The sequence below is a fragment of the Carcharodon carcharias genome, chromosome 37, assembly GCF_017639515.1.
Source record: "Carcharodon carcharias isolate sCarCar2 chromosome 37, sCarCar2.pri, whole genome shotgun sequence".
Taxonomy (NCBI): domain Eukaryota; kingdom Metazoa; phylum Chordata; class Chondrichthyes; order Lamniformes; family Lamnidae; genus Carcharodon; species Carcharodon carcharias.
In genome coordinates, this window is record NC_054503.1 from 3,348,511 (window position 1) to 3,375,072 (window position 26,562).

Genomic DNA, 26,562 nt, shown 5'->3' on the forward strand with positions numbered 1-26,562 from the left:
GGTTACATTGCAGCCCGTGCGCGCAGGGACAATTGAGGGGTGAAGTAGTAACGCGGAATGAAGGCTGAATGAGAGGCTAGTGTATGGCACTTGGGCATTTAAAGAGATTGGGAGGGTAAGTAGGTGCTAAGTTACCCACTGCTGGGTCCGGTTAGTGCCAGGAGCCTGTCATTGCGAATTAATCTCTTAAAACAGCTGCTCTCTTCATCCCACTGGAAGATTTTGCAATTATTTCATCTGGAAACCAAATAGAAAACAATTGGCAAGTAAACCAGGCAATTTAAATGCAAAATTCTGTCTACTCCGCTTTCCTCCTCTTTCTATGTTATGCCAGCAAAGTCTAACCTTTACCATATCTCCTTCCTCCATTATCTCTTGTGTAACCTAATGCTGCCTCTTGGAGATTTCCTATTGTCCAAATATTTGGAGGCAGGACTGAATTTTTAAAAAAATAATCTTATTTGTTGGATGAATATCCAGCTTAAAGTCCTACCTTCTGGCCAGTCAAAACACTAGTATCAGAGGATTGACCTGACTGATTCACAGCCCGCCCCCCCCAGCAGTGCTGCTGAGAGAGTTCTTGCTGGGCTTTTTTTTGTCAGGTGAAAAATAACTCCTGAAAGCAGCAAAGGTTCAGGGGTGATTTAATCGAGGCATTGAAAATCATGATGGGGTCTTGATAAGAGGAAATAAGGAGAAACTGCTTCCAGTGGCAGGAGGGTCGGTAACCGGTGGGGGGGGGGGGGGGGGGCAGAGATTGAAGAGAATCGGTAAAAGATCCGGAGGGGGAGATGAAGAGGATTTTTTTACACAGCGAGTTGTTGTGATCTGGAAGGCGTTGCCTGAAAGGGCAGTGGAAGCAGATTCAATAGGAACTTTCAAAAGGGAAAACAAAAACAGAATTACCTGAAAAAACTCAGCAGGTCTGGCAGCATCGGCGGAGAAGAAAAGAGTTGACGTTTCGAGTCCTCATGACCCTTCAATAGAAGGTTCTGTTGAAGGGTCATGAGGACTCGAAACGTCAACTCTTTTCTTCTCCGCTGATGCTGCCAGACCTGCTGAGTTTTTCCAGGTAATTCTGTTTTTGTTTTGGATTTCCAGCATCCGCAGTTTTTTTGTTTTTTACTTTCAAAAGGGAATTGGATAAGTACTTGGAAAGAGAGAAATTTGCAGGGTTATGGGGGAAGAGCAGTGGGGAATGGGACTAATGCTTCTTTTGTCCCTTCAGCCTCACGTTTTTTTCCTTTTTGAGGACTAGCGGGCAAATCTTTTTTTAAAAATTCATTCACAAGATGTGCATGGCTGGGCCAGCATTTATTGCCCATCCCTAGTTGCCCTTGAGAAGGTGATGGTGAGCCGCCTCCTTGAAGCATTAGAAGGATTAGCTGCCTGATTATCAGCTTGTTTGAGCCTCATCGTGGACTCTCCTTCTGTGGCCAACGGGTACCTGGAGTGGGACCTTGAGAGCTGTTCACAGAATTGTTACGGTGGAGAAGGAGGCCTTTTGGCCCATCCTGTCTGCACTGGCTCGCTGAGCATTTTAACTTAGTGCCAATCTCCTGCCTTTTTCCCACAACCCTGTCATGTTGCTTCTATTTAAGTAATCATCCAATGCCCTCTTGAATGCCTCAGGTTGTTGGCTAAGGGCAGGCTTGCTACCTTTCAGACTAATTGGTTAGCTGTTTCAGAGAACTAGTACTGGGCCGAATGGCCTCTTTCTGCGCTGTAAGATTCTATGATCCGTTGTCGGTGAAGTGCTCTGGGTCTCAGGTGAGATGGCACTCGGCTAGTGATCCTGAGACCTAGGCTCCTGCCGTGGGGACGTGGGTTCAAATCCCATGAGTTTGCATTCAATTAATAAATCTGGAACTAAAAGCTAGCCCCAGTCAGGGTGACCATATCAATGATCATCGATTGTTGTAAAAACCCACCTGGTTCACTAATGTCCCCTTTAAGGAAGGAAATCTGCCATCCTTACCCGGTCTGGCCAACATGTGACCACAGACCCCACAGCAAATGTGGTCGACTTCTAACTGCTCCTCTGAAATGGCCGATATTCAGTTCAAGGGCAATTAGGGATGGGCAACAAATGGTGGCCTTGCCAGCGACGCCCACGTCCCTATGGAACACTAAAGAAAAAAGGTGATGTGACAAATTGGGAGTTTCTTTCAAAGTTCAGTAAAGTTGCTTGATCCTTTCTGCAGGTGCTTCCTCCTCTACTCTCGCAGTACAAGCGGCCTTTGGCGGTGGCACGCCGGGTTATCGCACGGTAATGCTGAAGTGTTCACGTTCAGAGTGTAACTGACCCACACCTACCAAGGCAAACCCAGGACGGGGTACAAGGGGACTAAAGATGGATGACAAGTCCAAAATGCACAGGACCACCGTACTGGAATTTGGAGGTCCTCTAGGTAAAGGACAGCAGCATTGGGGGTGTAAAATTAGACCCAAGAAACCCACCTGAAAATGGCAGATAGGATTATTGTTAGAAATTTGGCGGAAGGATTATGCAGAGCACCAACGCTTTACTGAAAAGAGCAGGAGGGAAGATGGCGATGATTGCGAGGTTATGCTTGGCTAACCGTTTCCCAGGAAGCGTCCCGCAGATTCCTTAAACTGGGAAGATTAAGGCGCTGTAGGGGAATGAAAGAATTGGTATAAAAACAGAAAGCCCTGGAGAGAGTCAGCCGTCTTGGCAGCATCTGTGGACAGAGAGAGAAACAGAGTTAAGGTTTCGAGTCCGTGTGACTCTCCTTCAGAGCTGGAGTTCTCCATTTCTGAAGAAGAGTAATATTAGGCTCGAAACGTTAACTCTTGTTCCTCTCACCACAGATCCTGCCAAACACGCTGGGTTTTTCCAGCACTTCCTGTCTTTATTTCAGATCTCCAGCATCTGCAGTATCTTGCTTTATTTTAATGAAAGAATTCTCGACTTTGGGAGGTAGGGAAAGGTAGGTGGTGAAGAAGTAGATTAGAACCTTTTTTAAATTAATTATTCCTGGGATGTGGTTGTCACTGGCTGGGCCCAGCATTTATTGCCTATCCCTAATTGCCCCTTGAGAAGGTGGTGGTGAGCTGCCTTTTTGAATCACCGCAGTCCCTGAGGTGTAGGTACACTCACAGTTAGGAAGGGAGTTCCAGGATTTTGACCCAGCAACAGTGAAGGAACGGCCGATATATTTCCAAGTCAGGATGGTGAGTGACTTGGAGGGGAACTTGCAGGTAGTGGTGTTCCCATGTGTCTGCTGCCCTTGTCCTTCTAGATGGTAGAGGTCACGGGTTTGGAAGGTGCTGTGCAAGGAGCCTTGGTGAGTTGCTGCAGTGCATCTTGTAGATGGTACACACACTGCTGCTACTGTGCGTCAGTGGTGGAGGGAGTGAGTGTTTCAGATAGTGGACAGGGTGCCAATCCAATGGGCTAGTTTGTCCTGGATGCTGTCAAACTTAAGTATTGTTCATGATGCACTCTTCCGGGCAAGTGGAGGGTATTCCACCACACTTCTGACTTGTGCCTTGTAGATGGTGGACAGGCTTTGGGGAGTCAGGAGGTGAGTTACTGGTCGCAGGATTCCCAGCCGCTGACCTATTTTTGTAGCCACAGTGTTTATATGGCTGGTCCAGTTCAGTTTCTGGTCAATGGTAACGCTCCAGGATGTTGGTAGTGGCTAATTCAGGGATGGTAATGCTGTTAAATGTGAAGGGGAGGGAGCCTTGATTGGCAGTTTCATCATGCTGCTTAGAAGTAGGCTCGAGGATGTATTGTAGGGTTAGTTGTGCGAACTGAGGAGGGGGGGGGGGGAGATCGATTTGGGGTCGCTGCACGGTTGGTGGGAGGGTGACGTGTAATGCTGAATCAGCAGAGTAAAAATTTCCTTCTGCCTGGACAGGTGCACTATTACTCCCCATGCTGCTGCCCTGCACCTTACTCTACCTGCTGCTCGCATGTCGCACCCAGGATGCAAGTGTCTTCAAAGTCCCCTCTGCCCTGCCGACTCCGAGTGAGCTCTGGGACCTCGACATGTTCCTGTTGGTTCTAGGCTGGTTTAGCCTGCAGGCTGTCCTGTACATGCTTCCTCTCGGTAAGGTAGGTCAATAGCAGGACTGACGAGAGAGTAAGTGTTTGGGTGTTGTCTAAAAGTTCAGATTGCTGTTGCCTAGTGGTACTGTGACTGGGCTAGTGATCCAGGGGCCTGCACTATTACTTCAGAGACACGGGTTCAAAACCCACCACGACTGCTGGGGTAATTTAACCTAAATTAATTAATAGACCTGGAATAAATTAATTGTGATCATGAAACTACCCAATTGCCACAAAAACCCGTCTGGTTCGCTTATGTCTCTTTTAGGGAAGGAAATCTGCCGTCCTTACCCTGGTCTGGGCCTACACGTGAGTCCAGACCCCACAGCAATGGGGGTTGACTCTTAAGTGCCCCCTGAAATGGCCGAACCAGTCACTAAGTTGTATCAAACCGCTACAGTTTGTTTTAAAAACAAAAAAAGCTGCAGCCATTCAAGGAGGCGACTCACCACCACCTTCTCAAAGACATTTAGGGATGGGCAACAAATGCTGGGTGTGGCCAGCAATGCTCACATTCCAAGGTTGAATTAAAAAATAATTGGAGGACAGATCATGACTGACCGGGTGGTGTGGGGGGTGGGGGTAGGGGTGGGGGTGGGGTGGGGGGCTCAGTTGCCCTCAATGCCACCAAAGTAGGGGGAAGGGGATGGGGGTTGAATCAGCCAGGGTTCCAGTTCCTGATCACTATACTGTGTGAGCGTGTGTCATGTGTACTTCACATGGTTGAATAGCTGACGCTCACCGCCTCGAGGTGATCGTGTGTGAAAAGGCCACTTGGATGAGATGCGAGAGGGCAACTGTGATCCTTCGGAAATCCGGGAATGGGTGTTGTTGAGCGGGAGCTGTTGGGTTGGGGGAGAGGAGGCTTCAGCTGTTGAGCTGTGGGGTGGTTGGGGGGACTTCGGTTGTTGGGACGGGAGAGGTGTTGTGGGAGGGGCAAGTTGAAGAAAAGAAACCAAACACTTATCTTTTCACACGCTTTTCTTGCAGCAGCCACCAGGCTCCAGCGAGCTTAGTACCTCAGTCCGTGCCCACCAGAAGCCCCGAGGATTTAAAGGGACTTCACAGCGGTCAGGAGTCAGTCCCGAGCTCCACGGCAGCTGTTGCTGCCTCGGGGCCCTTGACCCCAAAAACCTCGCCTCAGGACCCCACTTGGGGGGGGTCGCGACCCACGGTTTGGGAAGGCCTGATCTGAAGCAACTGTGACCCAGACCCGAGGCTACCTTTGGGCAATGCCACGGGAGGTCAGTTAGAAAGAAGCTGACTAGAGAAGGGAAGGGTCAGTGAGTCCAACACTTGGCCCGATCACCTTGCCCTAATCCTTCAGTCCCAAATCTTCCTCCTTTTATAGGAGATGTCAGTAACTTTGGGAGTGATTGTGAGGGGAAATCACAGCGTGTCGAAGTTGCCTCGCGTCGCTTAGGGGAGTGTGACGGTGTTTACATCCAGAGTGTAACTGGTTTCCCCCTCCAACCCCAACCCTTGGAGTCCCAGACGAAAAAAGGGACTGGGACAACCGCAGGCTGTCAGGGAACTGAAGGTGGACGATGAGGTCAAAGCAACCGTTGGAGTGAATAAGTAAAACCGTGCTGAGTTGGCTGGGAAACGAGACAGTGATCCCGATAATTTCTGATAGCGCCGACCACTTGGGTGAGCTGGAAGGAAAGCCTGTGCGGCTGAATCTCAGGAAGGGTGCTCGTGATAAGGGAAGGGGGGAAAGAGAAGTTCTATATCTTCGGAAAAAAATCCAGGCTCCAAAATCCGAGCAGCCTTTGTGACTGCGGAGCTAAAGGCTCATTGCCCTGACCTTGTGCTACTGCAGGGTGTTGGGGGTGAAATTATTTACCATTCTAGGAGGCGTGCGGCACTGAGATGATAAAACACCACCATCTCCCTGCTACTGGTAGCCTTCCGGTTGGCGACCGTCTCCTCCCCTCACTCATTCAGCTTATGGGGTGTGTTAACGTACATGGAGTAACATGGTAATTACAGCGTTAGCCCCTACAACCCGGCCAGCCAGGGTTTATGCTCCTCCACACGATCCTCCTCCTTTAGCTGACGCTCTTGGGTTTCACGTTTTGTCTCGGCAGGTTACCCAGGGAATGCCGCTCCGAGATGGCAGTAGGCTCTCCTACCGAATTAATGGTACGTTTCAGATACGCCTTAGGCTTGTGCGCTCTGGACTTTAAGCCCCGGCCTCTTGAGTCTGCCTGTTGTGCGTTACTGTGTCCTGCAACAGTCTTAAGGTAGTCAGAGGGTGAGCTGCAGCCTGATGTCTGCGAACGGCTTAATGACCCCTTTGGATGTGTGAGCAGTTCACGTGGCAGTTACTTCCAGCAAATAGGGAATTTCTCGGCCTTGGAGGGAGGGAGGGATCACGTTTGCCGCTAAAGATCTAAAGCTGCACTTCCCAAACTTTTTTCCTGGCGTGACCCCAGAGTGAGAATTTGGAAGGTGTGAGTGTTGTTGAGCAGGTGCTAGTGGGATGGGGGGAAAGAGGAGGTTTCAGCTGTTAAGCTGTGGGGAAGAGGAGGGAGGGCTTATAGTTGTTGGGTAGGGAGAGGTGTTGTGGGAGGGGCAAGTTGATGGAAAGACAGGGTTTCTACAGAGGAAAAAAAACCCGAACACCTACCTTTTCACGCTTTTCTTGCAGCAGCCACCAGGCTCCAGTGAGCTTAGTCCCTCAGTCCGTGCCCAACACAATCCCCAAGGATTTAAAGGGATCTCACAGCAGTCAGGAGTCAGTCCCGAGCTCCACGGCAGCCGTTGCTGCCTTGGGGCTCGCGACCCCAAAAACCTCGACTCGGGACCCCACTTGGGGGGGTCGCGACCCACGGTTTGGGAAGCCCTGATCTGAAGCAACTAAGATCCAGATTCTAGGCTACCCTTGGGCAATGCCACGGGAGGTCAGTTAGAAAGAAGCTGACTGGAGAAGGGAAGGGCCAGTGAGTCTAACACTTGGCTCGATCAGCTCGCCCTAATCCTTCAGTCCCAAATCTTTCTCTTCATTTGATTTATGTCCTTATCAATGACTGTCCTGGTACCCACATGTCTGTCTCCTGGAAAAATAGATGGGAAGGCAAGTGGTGAAGATGACACAAAGAGTCTACAGAGGGATATTGACAGGTTAAGTGAGTGGGCAAAAACTTGGCAGATGGAATGTAATGTGGGAAAATGTGAGGTTATGCACTTTGGCAGGAAGAATAGAGGAGCTGATTATTATTTAACTAGAGAAAGGCTGCAGAAAGCTGCAGCACAGGGGATTTGGGGGTCCTCGTACATGATCACTAAAAGCTAACATACACGTTCAGCAGGGAATAGGGAAGGCAAATGGAATGTTGGCCTTTATTTCAAAGGGAATGGAGTATAAAAGTCTTGCTAAAACTATACAAGGCACTAGTTAGACCACACCTAGAATACTGTGAACAGTTTTGGTCCCCTTATCTAAGGAAAGATATACTGGCATTGGAGGCAGTCCAGAGAAGGTTCACTAGGTTGATTCCGGGTATGGAGGGATTTTCTTATGAGGAGAGGTTGATTAGGTTGGGCCTGTACTCATTGGAGTTTAGAAGAATGAGAGGCGACCTTATTGAAACATATAAGATTCTTAGGGGGTTTGACAGGGTAGATACTGAGAGGTTGTTTCCCCTTGTGGGAGATTCTAAGACCAGAGGGCATAATCTCAGAGTAAGGGGTCACCCATTTAAGGCAGAGATGAGGAGGAATTCCTTCTCTCAGAGGGTAGTGAATCTGTGGAATTCTTTGCCGCAGAGGGCTGTAGAGGCTGGGTCCTTAAGTATATTCAAGGCTGAGATAGACAGATTTTTAATCAGTAAGGGAATCAAGGGTTATGGGAAAAGGCAGGAAAGTGGAATTGAGGATTATCAGATCAGCCATGACCTCATTGAATGGCAAAGCAGACTCGATGGGCTGAATGGCCTACATCTCCTACTACTTATGGTCTTATGAAGGTGTATCAACTCTTGCTGAGCTCCTCAGCAACATTTTTTAAATTATGCTTTCATGGGATATGGGCTTCGCTGGCTGGGCCCAGCATTTATTGCCCACCTCTAATTGCCCCTTGAGTAGGTGGCAGTGAGCCACTGCCTTGAACTGCTGCAGTCCCTGTGGTGTAGGTACACCCACAGTGCTGTTAGGGAGGGAGTTCCAGGATTTTGACCCAGTGACAGTGAAGGAACGGCCGATATATTTCCAAGTCAGGATGGTGAGTGGCTTGGAGGGGAACTTGCAGGTGGTGGTGTTCCCATGTGTCTGCTGCCCTTGTCCTTCTAAGTGGTAGAGGTTGTGGGTTTGGAAGGTGCTGTTGAAGGAGCCTTGGTGAGTTGCTGCAGTGCATCTTGTAGATGGTACACACACTGCTGCCACTGTGTGTCGGTGGTGGAGGGAGTGAACGTTGAAGGTGGTGGATGGGGTGCCAATCAAGCGGGCTGCTTTGTCCCTGATGATGTCAAGCTTCTCGAGTGTTGTTAGAGCTGCACTCATCCAGGCAAGTGGAGAATATCCCATCACACTCCTGACTTGTGCCTTGTAGATGGTGGACAGGCTTTGAGGAGTCAGGAGGTGAGTTACTCGCTGCAGAATTCCCAGCCTCTGACCACAGCCACAATATTTATATTCACCATCCTGACTTGGAATTACATTGGCCGTCCCTTCACTGTCGCTGGGTCAAAATCCTGGAACTCCCTCCCTAACAGCACTGTGGGTGTACCTACACCACAGGGACTGCAGCGGTTCAAGAAGGTGGCTCACCCCCCCCACCTTCTCAAGGGGCAATGAAGGATGGGCAGTAAGCGCTGGCCTAGCCAGTGACACCCACATCCCCTGAATGAAAAAGAAACTATGGCTGGTCCAGCTCAGTTTTTGGTCAATGATAACCTCCAGGATGTTGATAATTGGGGATTCAGTGATGGTTATGCCAATGAATGTCAAGGGGAGATGGTTGGACTCTCTCTTGCTGGAGAGAATTGTGGGTGCCCTTCAGTGCCTCGCCCAGGTGACCAGTGGGTGGGGGAATGGTCTCACAGTGGTTTTGCTACTGGATTAGTAATCCAGATGTTTGGACTAAAGCTTGGAGACATGAACTCAAATCTCACCAGGGCAGCTGGGAAATTTAACTTAAATTAATTAAGTAAAGTCTGGAGTTAGAAGCTATTATTATTAACCTAGCTGGGTCCCTTGCTGGACACTTGCTCTAGTTTATGTGGTGCACTGGATTAGTTCTTAAATCAAGAAGCCAGTGATAACCTTTAAAAGGCAGTTGGGTAACTACTTAAAGAGGAAAAAGAATTCAGGCCTATGGGCAAAGAGCGGATGAAGTGAGACTAAACGGACGGCTCTTGAAAAGGACCGGTACAGACTTGGTGGGCTGAAAGGCCTCCTCCTGTGCTGTACTATTCTACGATGCTATGAAGAGGCAAGGTGCCATCGAAAGGTGAACAGGCAGAGGGACGGAATGAGAGAGATGAGGAACTTGGTGTTCAGATGAGGCCAAGTGTCAGCGAAGGGAGATGGAGGCCATTGAAGAGAGGTGAGGAGTCCTGCAAGTTTGAAAGTGAGGAATACCACAGTTTGGAGTTTTTTGGGTGAGAGTGAGCCAGAGTGGGCGGGTGGTGAGCCTCGATTCAAAGACTGGTCGCCCACACCTGGAGTCACTGAGCAGTTCCAGGCACCACACTTTAGGAAGGATATATCGACCTTGTGGGGGGAGCGCAGTGTAGATTTACCAGAACGATACCTGGACTCCAGGAGTTCAATTACAAGAAGAGATTACACAAACTGGGGTTGTATCCCCTGGAATTTTGACGATTGAGGGGAGATTTGATCAAAGTTTCAAGGTATGAACGGGGAATAGATAGGACCAGATAGAAAGAAACTATTCCCGCTGGTTGGGGGAGTCTCGGACTAGGGAAACAAAGTCTAAAAATGGGAGCCACACCTTTCAGGACTGAGATTAGGAAACATTTCCACACGCAAAGGGTGGGAGAATTTTGGAAACTCTCTCCCGCAAACGGCCATCAACGCTAGATTAATTAATTTTAAATCTGAGATCGATAGGTGCTTAATATCCAAAGGTATGAAGGGATATGGGGGAGAGGTGGGTACATGGAGCTAGGTCACAGATCAGCCGTGGTGGATTAGGCTCAATGGGGCTGAATGGCCTCCTCCTATTTCTACGCTGCTATGGGTGTAGGAAGGAGGACCATGATGGAATGGCGCATACTACTGCAACATAGTCAGGTTTGAGGATAATATATCCATATCGATTATTTAACCCCTTTTTACGGATTATATTAATTAGCGACGAGGGTGCTCCCTGATCAAAAACGCAAGGCAGCGAAAGCGAACCTTCTTAGGTGGACAAGAGGGGTTGAGATAGAGAAGGTCCCTGGAGGCTGAGCACCAGTGAAGACTGATCGGTCGGATTATTGCCTCTTGCGCGCTTGCTTGGGAAGGCGCAGTCACCGTCTCTCGTGTAATCATCCACCTTTCCCTTGCAGGGCTCCAGGCCTTTGCCATCACCACCCTGCTGGCCGGCCTCGGCATCTTCGTGGGGCTGCGGCTGAGCTCAGTCCATGACCGGTGCGTGCAGCTGGCGGTCTCTGCCATCGTGGCTTCTTTCGCGCTGAGCATCTTCCTGTACGCCCGCTCGCTGTGCGTGCCGGAGTCTGCACTGGCGCCTGGTGGAAACTCAGGTGAGTCCCTTCGTGGCTCCTGCACGGTGGGTTTTTTTGGGGGGGGTGGGGTTTCCCCCGGTCTACCGATTTTTTGTGGCAGTTTTATTTTCTGGGGTTCCTCGTGGTGTAACAGCCTCGCCTGGTTGTGTGAGGAACCCCTTTGCGCTGGTCTGATTCACCGTATGTTAACAATGTCATTTTGGATGGGCTCACCTTGGCACTTTCAACCCCCTACATTCCACCTATTGAAACGTCCAATCTCTTGTTTAAGGATTTCAAGTTAATTTTTTCCTCCCCTCTCTTGAATTTGCCTCTTGCCACTTTACACTTTATAAAAATTGTTCTTTCATGGGATGTGGGTGTCACTGGCTGGACCCAGCATTTATTGCCCATCCCTAATTGCCCCTTGAGAAGGTGGGGGGTGAGCTGCCATCTTGAACCGCTGCAGTCCGTGTGGTGTAGGTACACCCACAGTGCTGTTAGGGAGGGAGTACCAGGATTTTGACCCAGTGACAATGAAGGAACGGCCGATATATTTCCAAGTCAGGATGGTGAGTGACTTGGAGGGGAACTTGCAGGTGGTGGTGTTCCCCATGTGTCTGCTGCCCTTGTCCTTCTAGATGGTAGAGGTCATGGGTTTGGAAGGTGCTGTAGAAAGTGCCTTGGTGAGTTGCTGCAGTACATCTTGTAGATGGTACACACACTGCTGCTACTGTGCGTCGGTGGTGGAGGGAGTGAATGTTTGTGGATGAGGTGCCAATCAAGCGGGGCTGCTTTGTCCTGGATGGTGTCGAGCTTCTTGAGTGTTGTGTGGGCTGCACTTGTCCAGGCAGGTGGGGAGTATTCCATCACACTCCTGACTTGTGCCTTGTAGATAGTGGACAGGCTTTGGGGAGTTGAGGTAAGTTACTCACCGCAGGATTCCCAGTCTCTGACCTCTTGTAGCCACAGAATTTATAAGGCTGGTCCAGTTCAGTCAATGGTAACCCCCAGGATGACCTGCTCTTGTAGTTTAATTAAGTCATAACCTGGACTCACCTTTCCCAGTCTGTATACTATTCCTTCTACCTCTGTGAGATTGCCTATCTGGCACTTTGTTTTCTGATTGATTGAAAACCCTTTTTTCTCCTGCCTTCTCCTGTAACTGACAGCCCCCCCCGCTGTAACACTGAGGAGTCACAATTCCACGTAGAGACTGAGGGAAAATAGATTTTTGCAACAGGGTTTACCTCGGGGATGCGAAACTTTGATTGATTGTTCTTCTAAACTGAACCCTGCGCCTCCCATCTGACAGCCCAGCCCGCTCCTAACTCTTGCGGAGAGTTTGATCAGGACTTGGAAACTGGGTTCTGGATTTGGTCACCACACCGTGGCTTCCACTGTATCCAGGGTACCCAGCCCGGACACAGAGTGCCACCCTCCCTTCCTCGGCAAGTGCTGCAGGCTTCCCGTCCTGCACAGATCTGTTATAGGATGACTGTGTTTAACTTTCTTTGTGGGCCCCTGTGGCCCCTCCCCCTGGCCCTGTGGCCCCTCCCCCTGGCCCTGTGGCCCCTCCCCCTGGCCCTGTGGCCCCTCCCCCTGGCCCTGTGGCCCCTCCCCCTGGCCCTGTGGCCCCTCCCCCTGGCCCTGTGGCCCCTCCCCCTGGCCCTGTGGCCCCTCCCCCTGGCCCCGAGGCCCCTCCCCTCCCAGCCCCGAGGCCCCTCCCCTCCCAGCCCCGAGGCCCCTCCCCTCCCAGCCCCGAGGCCCCTCCCCTCCCAGCCCCGAGGCCCCTCCCCTCCCAGCCCCGTGGCCCCTCCCTCTGTGTGCACTTCTCCACCCTCGCTGGTTACTGCCAGTTTCCTAGCTCCTGTGCTGCTTCATTCAGCCTGGCATTCCTTTTGTGTCTCTCCCTCCCTCCCTTTCTCTTCCCCGTCCCTCCCTCCCTCCCTTCCTCTTCCCCCGTCCTTCCCTCTTCCCCCCTCCCTCTTCCCCCCTCCCTCTTTCCCCCTCCCTCTTTCCCCTCCCTCTTTCCCCCTCCCTCTTCCCCCCTCCCTCTTTCCCCCTCCCTCTTCCCCCCTCCCTCTTCCCCCCTCCCTCTTCCCCCCTCCCTCTTCCCCCCTCCCTCTTCCCCCCTCCCTCTTCCCCCCTCCCTCTTCCCCCCTCCCTCTTCCCCCCTCCCTCTTCCCCCCTCCCTCTTCCCCCCTCCCTCTTCCCCCCTCCCTCTTCCCCCCTCCCTCTTCCCCCCTCCCTCTTCCCCCCTCCCTCTTCGCCCCTCCCTCTTCCCCCCTCCCTCTTCCCCCTCCCTCTTCCCCCCTCCCTCTTCCCCCCTCCCTCTTCCCCCCTCCCTCTTCCCCCCTCCCTCTTCCCCCCTCCCTCTTCCCCCCTCCCTCTTCCCCCCTCCCTCTTCCCCCCTCCCTCTTCCCCCCTCCCACCCCACCTTCCCCTCCCTCCCCCCCCCATCCCCTCTCCCCCCCTCATCCCCTCTCCCCCCCCTCATCCCCTCTCCCCCCCTCTTCCCCTCTCCCTCCCTCTTCCCCTCTCCCTCCCTCTTCCCCTCTCCCTCCCTCTTCCCCTCTCCCTCCCTCTTCCCCTCTCCCTCCCTCATCCCCTCTCCCTCCCTCATCCCCTCTCCCTCCCTCATCCCCTCTCCCTCCCTCATCCCCTCTCCCTCCCTCATCCCCTCTCCCTCCCTCTTCCCCTCTCCCTCCCTCTTCCCCTCTCCCTCCCTCTTCCCCTCTCCCTCCCTCTTCCCCTCTCCCTCCCTCTTCCCCTCTCCCTCCCTCTTCCCCTCTCCCTCCCTCTTCCCCTCTCCCTCCCTCTTCCCCTCTCCCTCCCTCTTCCCCTCTCCCTCCCTCTTCCCCTCTCCCTCCCTCTTCCCCTCTCCCTCCCTCTTCCCTTCTCCCTCCCTCCTCCCCTCTCCCTCCCTCCTCCCCTCTCCCTCCCTCCTCCCCTCTCCCTCCCTCCTCCCCTCTCCCTCCCTCCTCCCCTCTCCCTCCCTCTCCTCCCTCTCATTTGGTGTCCATGTTTCCTGTAAAGAGCTCAGGACCAGTTCCCTAACAGGACGAGGTGCTAGAAATGTAAAATTGTGCCCCCCCCCACCCCCACCCCCGCAACCTCCAGTGTGTGAGCTTTACCGGGGCCATGATAGTTGGTCTGTAAGCGTGCTGGCTGATGTTGGGCACAGACCGCTGGGGCTCGATGCCCATTCTGTCCTAGGTTAGTTGATCTCAGCCGTGTTGGCAGGAAAGGGAGAGCCACGGATGGTCTCCCACGGCAGCCTGCGTTCCAGATCGCCATTTGCCACAATGAAAGCCGAGCACTTGCAGAGGGGATCGGGCATGGCTGCCCCCCTTACCCCCAATCCCCCCCCACCACCACCACCATATGATTGGAAGCTGACCTGGGCCTGTAGTCTAGGGTCAAATGTATAAAGGCGTTGGGAGGTTGCTCCTGCCAATGGAAACCGCCCCCCCCTACCCAGCACTGGGTGAGTAGGAAAATAAACACCTTTTCCAACCGTTCTCGTTGCAGGCAACCCGATTTATGACTTCTTTATTGGCCATGAGCTGAACCCTCGGATCGGGAGCTTTGACCTCAAATATTTCTGTGAACTGCGACCGGGATTGATTGGCTGGGTAAGCGAGCATGTATACTCGGAGAGTTGTGAGAAGATGGGGTGTGACAAGTCCGAAATTAATATGATTTTATTTCCCCCCCCCCACCTCCTCTCCGTTGCCTGTTAACATCTTGTCAATTACATTGTTACGGTTTGTTACTGTCAATTACACTGTGCAGGTTAAGAGAAACAGGTGATGGGTATGAATTGTCTTTGAGCACGTATAAATAGGGGACACTGGGTTGTGCGGGAGGAGAGCTGTGAGACTGAACAAGTCAATGAGCTTGATAAAGAGAGGCTCTATGTCTTGGTTTCGGCTTCACCAACTGGCTTGGATCTTGTTACCACTGCGGGGTCCTTAATGGAAGAATAATTAAGTGGTACTGTGCCTTATAAGTTTTTACAGTCTCATTGTGAACTGCGTTAATAATCATGTCACTGAGCTAACAGTCCAGGGAACGTGAATTCGAATATCACCCTGGCAGTTCGAGAATTTTAATGAGTTTTTTAAAATTGGGAAATAGTTCCGACCAATCGCACTTCTTTGTTTATTTATCTCTTGTATTAGGCAAATCTTTGTAATTATTCTTTCACAGGATGTGGGTTTCGCTGGCTGGGCCCAGCATTTATTGTCCAGCCCTAATTGCCCCCTTGAGAAGGTGGGGGTGAGCTGCCTTCTTGAGCTGCTGCAGTCCCTGTGGTGTAGGTACACCCACAGCGCTGGTAGGGAGGGAGTTCCAGGATTTAGACCCAGTGACAGTGAAGGAACAGCCGATATATTCCCAAGTCAGGATGGTGTGTGGCTTGGAGGGGAACTTGCAGGTAGTGGTGTTCCCATGTGTCTGCTGCCCTTGTCCTTTTAGGTGGTAGAGGTCGTGGATTTGGAAGGTGCTGTCGAAGGAGCCTTGGCGAGTTGCTGCAGTGCATCTTGTAGATGGTACACACACTGCTGGCCCTGTGCGTTGGTGGTGGAGGGGATGGATGTTGAAGGTGGCAGGTGGGGTGCCAATCAAGCGCTAACCATTTGGCATCGCCATATCTGTCAGTGACCAAGATGCTAAAGCTGCCCGTAACATGAAAGATCCTCTCGCCCTCTCTCCACTTTGATTTTCAAAGTGCAATTAGAATTAATTTGTAGGAACATAGGACCAAGAAGAGGCCATTCAGCCCATCGAGCTTGATTCAACGTGATCGAAACGTTAACTCTATTCTCTCCACAGGTGCTGCCAGACCCACTGGGTTTTTCCAGCTCTTTCGGTTTTTATTTCAGATTTGCAGCATCCGCAGTATTTTGCTTTTATTGCAGTAACTAGGAACTTTGGTTGCCCTGTGGAATGCCACTCAATTCAAATACAAAAACGTTGTGTGACTTGAGGAGATGTGAAACGGGCAGCTTTTTGGAATTCAGTGCTAACTCGAATGGTTGCTCAAGTCCCGATTACTGCTCCCGGGGCTATTTACTAACCTGCTGCTTCGAAGCTGATTAGCTTTACCTGAAGTCTGTTCGCGGAAGAAAAATAATTGAGGTCGATAACTGCTATCTTGTTGAAGGACCTTTTGGGTGTTTCACTGTGGTAAAACGCTATACAAATGCAAGTTGTTGTTGATGGAAAGAGAGCCATTACATAAAGATCACCCGTCCCTTCATTGTTGCTCACTGAACACCTGCTTCTCCCCAAAACAGCTGGCGGGCTTAGTGCTCTGTGGGCGGCAATATTGCACTGGACAGTTCTGATTGGTCTACGCTACTTGCTCCATCTTTAAGCGCGGGGGTGATTTTAAATGGAGGCGACTATGCGTGTTGCTTCTGCGCATAATCTTCTATTTTGTAAACCTCCTTCTAATATTTGAAATGTTTTTTTTTATTTTTATTACGGCCGACAACAATGAATCCTGGAACTCCCTCCCTAACAGCGCTGTGGGTGTACCTGCACCACAGGGACCGCAGCGGCTCAAGAAGGCGGCTCAACACCACCTTCCCAAGGGGCATTTAGGGATGGGCAGTAAAGGCTGGGCCCAGCCAGCGACGCCCACTAAAGAATATCATAAATCATAGTTTTAGGTAGAATTTGGAAAGGGTCTGCCCTGCATGTGACTGCAGACCCACAGTGTTTGACTCCTAAATGCCCTCTGAACAAGGAGCAATTATGGGTGGGCAATAAAATACTGGCCTAGCCAGTGATACCCATACCCCATAAACAAATAAGCAAAAAAGCCGTTGGCAAAGTTTAACTTCTGTAACTTTGTGCCCTCAGCACAATTAACCGCTGTGCATGTTGGACATGGTTTATATGAATTTAATTATGTTTTGTTTGCCCAAGCTGTTGAACATACTAAGATAAAAGCAAAAAAACTGCGGATACTGGAAATCCAAAACAAAAATAAAAATACCTGGAAAAACCTAGCAGGTCTGACAGCATCTGCGGAGTGGAGCACAGTTAACGTTTCGAGTCTGTATGACCCTTCAACAGAACTAAGGAAAAATAGAAGAGAGGTGAAATATAAGCTGGTTTAAGGGGGGGCTGGGACAGGTAGAGCTGGATAGAAGGCCAGTGATAGGTGGAGATTGCCAAAAGATGTGACAGACAAAAGGACAAAGAGGTGTTGACGGTGGTGATATTACCTAAGGAATGTGCTGATAGGTGACATTAAGGGTAGAAAGCAGGACGAGCAAGGGGCAGATAGCACGCTGTTTTTGTCGTCTGTCAAGGCAAGCTTCAAACCCTTTCCCGAAATGGGGATTAAGCAAACAAAGTACTTGTAGTAATGACAGTCATGTGCAAACTGTAAACCTGACTCTCTCAATTAAGGAGAATGGGCACTTGCACTTTGACAGGGCGTGAGCTGCTCACTGAACACCTGCTTCTCCCCAAAACAGCTGGCGGGCTTAGTGCTCTGTGGGCGGCAATATTGCACTGGACAGTTCTGAAATGGTTTACGCCACTTGCTTCATCTTTAAGCGCGGGGGTGATTTTTACATGGTGACGACTGTGCGTGTTGCTTCTGCGCATGATTTCCTATTTTGTCAAACCTCCTTTTGATATTTGAAACCTTGTTTTTATTACGACAGAAATCAACCTGCTGCTTTCGAAAGGACGGGATGATTGTGTGGAGAGGCATGGTGTAGAACCGGCGTTAGTTTAGCATCTTTGTTATTTGCTGCGATATTTTACCTTGGGGCCCAGGGTAGCCTTTCAGAACATGGGAACCAAGGCTCACCTGAAAGACTCTTCGAAAAGCCCTGTGGGTCTTAGAAAGGGAGCTGCAGTACTTGGAGGGGAGGCGCGCGAGAAACTGGTCCACCGGCGCCTTGTGCTGCGGTCAATATGAAACCTGCTGACCTTTAACCTTCCTCCCCAGCTGGTTATCAACCTGGCGATGCTGATGAAGGAATCCGAATTGCGAGGGAGCCCGTCCCTTGCGATGATTCTCGTCAATTCCTTCCAGCTCCTGTACGTGCTAGATGCCCTCTGGCATGAGGTGAGGGGAATGTTTCCTATATTCAAGTAACCGCCAGAAGGGTTGGGCTGGGGCCTGGAAGTCACTGTACGATAGAGTGGCGGAGTCAGAAACCCGGGTCACGTTTAAGGGATGTATTTTTTAAAAGGACGTGGGTGTCTCTTTGAATTTGTTGCACGTCCCTAATTGCCCTTGAATTGACCTTGCTTGGACGTCTCAGAGGGGCAGCCAAGCGTCAACCACTTTGCTGTGGGTCTGGAATCGCGTGTAGGCCAGACCGGGTAAGGTCGTTTAATGCCCCTAAGGGGGGCATTAGTGAACCAGCTGGGTTTGTACAAACAATCGACGATGGTTTAAATGGTCACCATTACTAGCTTTATAGTCCAGATCTATTTATTCATTCGTGGGATGTGGGCGTCGCTGGCTTGGCCAGTATTTATTGCCCATCCCTAATTGCCCTTGTTCAGAGGGCATTTAAGAGACAACCACATTCATGTGGGTCTGGAGTCACATGTAGGCCCAGACCAGGTAAGGACAGCAGATTTCCTTCCCTAAAGGGGACATTACTGAACCAGATGGGGTTTTTACAACAATCGACAATGGTTTCATGGTCATTATTGGACTTTTAATTCCAGATTTTTATTGAATTTAAATTCCACCAGCTGCCGTGGTGGGATTTGAACCCATGTTCCCCCCCTCCTTGGTTTCTGGATTACTAGTCCAGCAGCAGTACCACTACACCACCATTCTCCCTTTGCTTTGATTATGTGCTTGAGGATATGAAAGCATTGGAGAGAGTGCAGAAAAGATTCCAGGGTTCCAGGGAAAAGCAGCTTTCCGGTTGTGGAAATAGACGGGAGAAGTTGGGACTTTTTTCCTTAAGGAAAAGAAGATTGAGAGGAGATTTTTTTTTTCTTTAAAGAGGCGTTCAGAATCATGAGGGGTCGAGGTAGAGTAGATAGGGAGAAACTGCTCCCACTCGTGGAAGGGTCGAGAGCGAGAGGGCACAGATATAACCTAGTTAGTGAAAGAAGCAAAAATGTTAGGAGGAACAATTTTTTATTTCACCCAGCGAGTGGTTAGGATTTGGAACAGGTGGCCTGAGAGTGTGGTGGAGGCAGGTTCAGATCGAAGCAGAAGTAAGTTGTAGGTGTGACGTGCCACTCACCCAGACCTCCTGACGTGAAGGGGTGAGCCTACCTTGACTAACTTCCCAAATCTTGGTTTCTCTGTGCTTCCTCGCAGGAAGCAGTCCTGACCACGATGGACATCGTGAACGATGGCTTTGGCTTCATGTTGGCCTTCGGAGACTTGGCCTGGGTACCTTTCACGTACAGTCTGCAGGCGTACTTTTTGGTCAGCCACCCCCAGGAGCTCACCACAACCACAGCGGCAGCCATCATCCTCCTCAACGGTAAGCGCTGGCTCGTGTCTCCAACCCCCTTCCTCTTCCCTATCTTAAATCTCCTTCTGTTAACTCCTGGAGGCAATGGAGACGTGCTGGTTGTGGTCCTTTTGAGTACATGAGCACCATGTTGATATGTTTCTTGATGTGGTATGATAACCAAGTTCAAGTAACTGTGTGTGGGCGTGGTAAATGTCGTGTGCTTAGGAGGAAAAAAGGTAACTTTGTCTTACTGAGGAAAGTTTGAGCTAGGCTCAGCATTTATTGCCCGTCCCTAATTGCCCCTTGAGAAGGTGGTGGTGAGCTGCTACCGTGAACTGCCGCAGCCCCTGTGGTGTAGGTCCACCCACAGTGCAGTTCCAGGACTTTGACCCAGCGACAGTGAAGGAACGGCTGATCATATTTCCAAGTCAGGATGGTGTGTGGCTCGCAGGGGAGCTTGCAGGTGATGGTGTTCCCATGTGTCTGCTGCCCTTGTCCTTCTGGATAGTAGTGGTCGTGGGTTTGGAAGGTGCTGTCTGAGGAGGCTTGGTAAGTTTAAGGAGTGTTTTAACAGTGGAGAGCGGGTTGGAGAGGTTTAAGGATTGGATGCAGAGCTCTAGGGTTGCTGGTTGAACAGTCTACCAGCACTTATGTTCAAGGAAGCTTGGGTGAGATACAGGAAGCCTCAGTGAAGTTGGACCACTTTAAGAACCAGAGTGCTTTTTTCCATTGCTCTGTTCTCCCTGGGATCTGTAATACCATTTGTTTCATTTCTGTTACAGCTCTTGGGTATTTTATATTCCGCAGTGCAAACTCACAGAAGAACGCTTTCCGCAGGAACCCCAATGATCCTAAAGTGGCGGGTAGGTAATGCGCAGTCGCACTGGGTACCCCAGAAACCTCCTGCCCTTGGCCAATGGGGCATGAAGAGAGACAATGCCCCAAGTAAGCTGAACCCAATGCAAACAACTCGAGGGCAATTGGGAATGAGGGCAATAAATGCTGGCCTAGCCAGCGACGCCCACATCCTGTGAAAGAACAGTAATAAAAATTTACTGCCTGCCGTTACTCACAGTAAGAGGTTGTGGTGGAGGAATGAATCCAGGCTGAACTTTTGGTTCAAGCTGGTTCGCTTTCAAGACAACCCCTCAGTGCTACTGTCTTCCAAGTAGCTTCTACAGAAAATGTTCCAGCTGTATGTTTTTATTCTATTTCGATGGGATAATCAATACCTGCTTAAACTAGCAATTGTCTTTAACAAGGTGATCGCCATGCAGCGTGATTATTTATACATTGACACCCACCACCAGGGGGATAGATCGGGTGATGGCAGAGTTTTTGGACAGTGTTGGTTGGCTGTTTGATTTAAGCTCCCCTAGATACCAACGCTTCCTCAAATAATAGTGGAATAGGTTCCTGAATCTTTCTTTTTATTGTTTCGTGAGATGCGGGTGTCGCTGGCAAGGCCAGCATCCGTCACCCATCCCTAATTTTGCCCTTGAGTGACTTGCGGGGCCACTTCAGAAGGCAGCAAAGAGTCAACCACATCGCTGCGGGGTCTGGAGTCCCATGTAGGCCCAGACTAGGGTAAGGACGGCAGATTTCCTTCCCTAAAGGGGACATTAGTGAACCAGATGGGGTTTTTACAACAATCGATGATGGTAGTCATGGTCACCATCACTGAGACTGGCTTTATAATTCCAGATATATCAACTGAGATTTGAACCCATGTCCCCAGAGCATTAGCCTGTTAGCCTGGGCCTCTGGCATGACCACTACTCCACTGTCGTGTCTCCCCCCCCCCCCCCCCCCCCCCCCCAAAACAAGTATAAACTGTGGGTAAAGGTCTTCAAAAAAAGAGCTGGATGGGTAACAGACGGTTGAGAAGGGGAAAGGGCACGGATTTTGTGGTTTCCATTGGATGGACGGTCAGAACTACAGAATTGGATCATGTTGATGAGACTCCTGTACCCCCATGCGTTAGAGGGAGACTTTAACTTTGGTTAACCACAACCGATCCAGTTATAAGGAGGGATAGGGGCAGATTGAAAGATTAAATCCATCATGTAATGGGCCATGCATTTCTGGGTCGGGAGTTGGTTTATACTTAGAAGGCAGTGGGCCTGGGTCCAGCAGAGGGATGCGAGGGTGGACGAGTATCTGGCTTTAAGAATCACACAATACAGAGGATGTTGCTGCGTCCCTTTGGGAGCTTACACGGGGGTGGCAAACTCTATAGTAGGGTAGATCGCCCATGGACAGTAGATGGAGGTTAAATACTTGGTTAGATTGTAGATGGGGTGTGGAAGGTTAAATGAGTGGGATTAGAGGCTTTGATTAGGTTGATTGGACATGGTGGGATGGGTTGCTGTGTTTGCAAGGTGGTTAAATGAATGGATAGATTTTGAGGGGATGTTACAATGGAAGGAATAGGCTTAATGGTCTACTTGGCCTGTTTGCATTTAACAGCAACATGGACGCACGTAGCACTGGAGGGAGTTCTCAAGAGGCCAGAATTTGATGAGTGTGGATATCTCGAATGGTTGTGGGGCTGGAGGAGGTTACAGGGGACAGGGAGACGTAAGCCGGTGGAGCGGTTTGAAAACAAGGATGAGAATTTTGAAATCGAGGGGTTACTTTACATTCGTTTCACTTTGTGGGGGAGGCGGGGTGGCTGGTGAAGCGGGGAGTTGGGGGGGGGGGTGGGGGTGGGTTTGGTGGCGGTGTGATGCGCTTCTGTCAGTCGATGAGCTTAAATTCGTTTTTAATGTTTCAGGGCTGGAGACGATCCCCACGGCAACCGGGAGACAGCTTTTGGTCTCGGGCTGGTGGGGCCTGGTGCGACACCCGAACTATCTCGGGGATCTGATCATGGCTCTGGCCTGGTCCCTGCCCTGCGGTGAGTCCTGAGTGATTGGGGTGCGTTGAAAGGATAGGTTGACTTTTTGAGTGGTGGAATTGATCAGCCAAAGCTTAGGCCACCCAGAGAGTTGAGAAGAAATTGGGGAATATGTATGAAGGGTTATAAAGGGTTTAAAAAAAAAAAGGGGGGGTGGTATCAGGCCCATGGAGTTGATGATGCAATCTGTCACGCCTCTTCCCCCGCCCGTCCCACCCCACTTCGGACTATTCACTGATCAAGAAAAACTGGAGCATAAAGCATGGGTGACGTATAAAGAATAGATAAAAGCAAAATACAGCGGATGCTGGAAATCTGAAACAAAAACAAAAATAGCTGGAAAAACTCAGCAGGTCTGACAGCATCTGCGGAGAGGGACACAGTTAACGTTTCGAGTCCGTATGACTCTTCATCAGAACTAAGGAAGTAGAGAAATGAGGTGAAATATAAGCTGGTTTAAGGGGGGTGGGGCAGGTAGAGCTGGATAGAGGGCCAGTGATAGGTGGAGATTGCCAAAGATGTCATAGACAAAAGGACAAAGAGGTGTTGGCGGTGGTGATATTATCTAAGGAATGTGCTAATGGGGACATTAAGGGTAGCAAGCTAGTGGCAGATGGCCCTACCAGCTCTACCTGTCCCCCCCTCCCCCCCCACCCACCAGCTTATATTTTTCACCTCATTTCTCAATTTCTTTAGTTCTGATAAAGAGTCATACGGACTCGAAACGTCAACTGTGTTCCTCTCCGCAGATGCTGTCAGACCTGCTGAGTTTTTCCAGCTATTTTCGTTTTTGTATAAAGAATAGATGTTCGCCTACTGAGCTGAGGAGGGTGGAGTGTCGTGGGGTGCAGAGGGGCCAGGGCCCTTGCTAAAATGGCAAGAAGAGATCCTCCGCTCGTTCAACCGATTACAGACCGGAGGCCATAGTACCCTCGGAGTGAGCCCTCTGCCCTGTTCCATGGGGCATCGCGCTTTCAAACAGAGGCCTACCAGCAGAGACGATTTGAGTTTTCTCCACGGGGTAGGGCAGAGGCATGAGGGAACGGTGTGTGCGCGCATGGGACCTGGGGTGGGGTGCAGGGTGGATCGGGAGGGAGGTAAGCCCCAATTTTTATTGTCTTCTCGACCCATACTTCCCTCACGCTGCCCCTCCCTCCGCACTTAGCTCATTGCGCATGCTTGGAACTGGTGCAGGCTGAGAGGAGATTTGATTGTGATGTGCAAAATTGTGAAGGGGCCTGGATGGAGTAGGTGGGAAGGCCCTGTGTACCTGACAGCAGAGAGGCCCGCGTCTAGGGGGCAAGGGCGAAATTGGACTCAACAGGCGATGCCAGGAGATCGAGAGTGCCCAACCCAGCACGTTGTTTGGGGCTCGAGCCTCCAGAGTGCCCACTTGGGCAAGATGCTGAAGGATTTGCCTTATTGCAGGGAGGGAATGGAGTCAGTGGATTGGGAGAAAGATTAGGGGGGGAGGTGAGGAAAAATGTTTCCCCCCGCAGGGTCCGTCGGTGGGGTCTGGAACTCACAGCCTGAAAGGGCAGTGGAGGCAGGAACTCTCGACCCATTTAAGAGGCGTTTGGATTATGCACCTCAAGTGCCGTAACCTGCAGGTTACAGACCAAACGCTGGAAAGTGGGACTAGGCTGGGTGACACGATGGGCCGAGTGGCCTCTCTGTGCTGTAAAACTTTCTTTCTAAGCCGGTGCGGTAATGAGATGCACAGACTGTAAAAGTCGAATCGCTGGCCTGTATTTTTGTCTAAATGGAGCTAGAATAGTCGTTGTCGTGCTATAATTAGCCTCAATGTTCCCATCCTTAAGGAGGGTGAAACTCCTGCTCAATATTGGAAAGTATTGGGATTCCTGTGTTGTTTTATTTTTTGGGTGGGGGGGTGAAGGGATGGTTCAGGAGGTGCTGTAACTCCCTAAACTGATGTCCCTGTGCTTTTCCTTCCTTCCCACCTCCCCCTCCCAGGTTTGGCACACGTTCTCCCATATTTCTACGTTATCTATTTCACCATTTTGCTGATCCACCGCGAGGCGAGAGACGAGCATCAGTGTCGGAGGAAGTATGGTTCAGCGTGGAGCGAATACTGCAAGCGAGTCCCCTACCGAATCTTCCCGTACGTGTACTGAAGGGGGGGGGTGCGGAGAGTGCGCGCCTGCCTCGCTTTTCCTCCGCTTGCCACCCCGTGAATCCACTGACTCCTTTCCCTCCCCTCAATAAGGCGAGTCCTTCAGGCCTCTGGGCCTGCTGGATGTTCTGGACTGGACACTCTCGATCCACTTGGCAAGTCCAATATGCCCCCCACCCCCCCCCACCGGTGCCCACTTACACCACTGGGATCGTGACGAGCAGCTGGAACCTTGGCAAAGATTGCTGCCCCCGTCTCCACTCTCGGACAGGTTGACGCTCAGGGCTGCAACTTGTCCATATTGGCTCTCCGCTGCATCTGGTGGTCTAAGACACTGGGGTCATTTTGAAACCCCTTTCTCGAGCAAGACGCCACATGAGTATGTGACACAGGTTTGGTGTTGACGGTGACAAATTGGCTAAAGCCGAACTTAACAGGCGACCGCAAAGGCCTAGACGGTTTTCACTGTGTCGATACAGAGCCTGAAGCTGAGCTGCAGATCATTTTAGACAAAGTTAGGCTGTTCATTTCTTACAAGTTAAGCCAGTGAGTCAGCTGAGGGAGGTAACCAAACTCGTACGAGTCTTGCAAAAGCGAAATCACATTAGCCAAAGGCTTTACTTGATCGGAACCTGCCTTGCCGTCTCGACTGATATACCCCAGCTGCCGGGAATCCAATGCTGTTCTAGATTCTGTGCTCGCTGATTGTTTTGATAGGCCAAGCTCCTCCAAAACCTGGCTCTATTGACTAGGTTTGTGGTCTAAATTGGGAACGTCTGAGTTTTTTTTTGCCTTCACTGGTACGTAGTGGGAGGCCTCTTGGGCCAAGTTCATGAACCTCATTAATCTCCAGTTGTTGGTACTAACAGATCCTGGAGTTTTGATGATGATTCTTTGTTCACGAGATGTGGGCATTGATGGCAAAGTTACCTCTCGTTGATTGCCCTTGAGAAGGTGCTGGTGAGTTGCCACCTAGAATGCATCTGAGTGGCTTCCTTGGTCATTTTGGGGATAGTTTAAGAGTCAACCATATTGCTGTGGATTTTTAAAAAAAAATTATTTGTTCATGAATGCCCTTTAGGGAAGGAAATCTTCCTACATGTGATTCAAGACCTTACAAAAGGCACTGCTGTAGCTCGCCAAGCTTCCTTTGACAGCACCTTCCAAACCTGCGACCTCCACTATAGGCCTCACTGGCTAGACCTGCATTTATTGCCCATCCCTAATTGCCTTTGAGAAGGTGGTGGTGAGCTGCCGCCTTGAACTGCTGCAGTCACCAAGGCTCCTTAGACAACACCTTCCAAACCCACGATCTCTACCATCTAGAAGGACAAAGGCAGCAGATAGATGGGAACACCACCACCTGAAAGTTCCCCTCCAAGTCACTCACCATCCTGACTTGGAAATGTATTAGCAGTTCCTTCACTGTCGCTGGGTCAAAATCCTGGAACTCCCTTCCTAACAGCACTGTGGGTGTACCTACACCACACAGACGGCAGCAGTTCAAGAAGGCAGCTCTCCACCACCTTCTCAAGGGGCAATAAATGCTGGCCCAGCCAGCAAAGCCAACATCCCATGAATGAATAAAAATAATGTTGTGTAGGTACACCCACAGTGTTGTTAAGGAGGGAGTTCCAAGATTTTGACTCAGCGACAGTGAAGAAATGGCCGATATATTTCCAAGTCAGGATGGTGTGTGGCTTGGAGGCGAACTTGCATGTGGTGGTGTTCCCATGTGTCTGCTGCCCTTGTCCTTCTAGACAGTAGAGGTCACTGGTTTGAAAGGTGCTGTCGAAGGAACCTTGGCAAGTTGCTGCAGCGCATCTTGTCGGGTCTTGATTCATGTGTAGGCCAGACCAGGTAAGGATGGGCATTCATAAACCAGATGGGTTTTTACAACAATCGGTAATAGTTTCATGGTCACCATTACATAAGTTCAAGGTGAGGGGCAGGAGGTTTAGGGAGTATGTGAGGAAAATCTTTTTTACCCAGAGGGTGGTGAGGGTCTGGAATGCGCTGCCTGGGAGAATGGTGGAGGCGGGTTGCCTCACATCCTTTAAAAAGTACCTGGATGAGCACTTGGCACGTCATAACATTCAAGGCTATGGGCCAAGCGCTGGTAAATGGGATTAGGTAGGTAGGTCAGGTGTTTCTCACATGTCGGTGCAGACTCGATGGGCCGAAGGGCCTCTTCTGCACTGTGATTCTGTGGTTACGGAGACCAGGTTTTTATTCCAGAATTATTTAGATTGTTAATAAACCTTCCAGCTGTCGTGGTGGGATTTGAACACCAATCAGGTCACAGGGCTGAG

At 50.5% G+C, this 26,562-nt stretch overlaps 1 protein-coding gene across 2 annotated transcripts; it reads left to right on the plus strand.

Annotated features, from left to right (window-relative positions):
- tm7sf2 (transmembrane 7 superfamily member 2) lies at positions 1-25,570 on the plus strand. Of its 2 annotated transcripts, none has more exons than XM_041179924.1 (11): positions 1-115; positions 2,205-2,411; positions 3,888-4,084; positions 6,169-6,223; positions 10,597-10,791; positions 14,287-14,390; positions 17,732-17,851; positions 19,076-19,244; positions 20,000-20,080; positions 21,994-22,116; positions 24,091-25,570. In XM_041179924.1, the coding sequence occupies exons 2-11, from the start codon at positions 2,354-2,356 to the stop codon at positions 24,249-24,251; spliced, it is 1,263 nt and encodes a 420-aa protein (XP_041035858.1). In that variant the 5' UTR covers positions 1-115; positions 2,205-2,353; the 3' UTR covers positions 24,252-25,570. The 2 variants fall into 2 exon arrangements, with proteins under 2 accessions (XP_041035858.1, XP_041035859.1); XM_041179925.1 differs by having other exon boundaries at positions 20,025-20,080; positions 24,091-24,229.
- Positions 25,571-26,562: the final 992 nt, after the last annotated feature.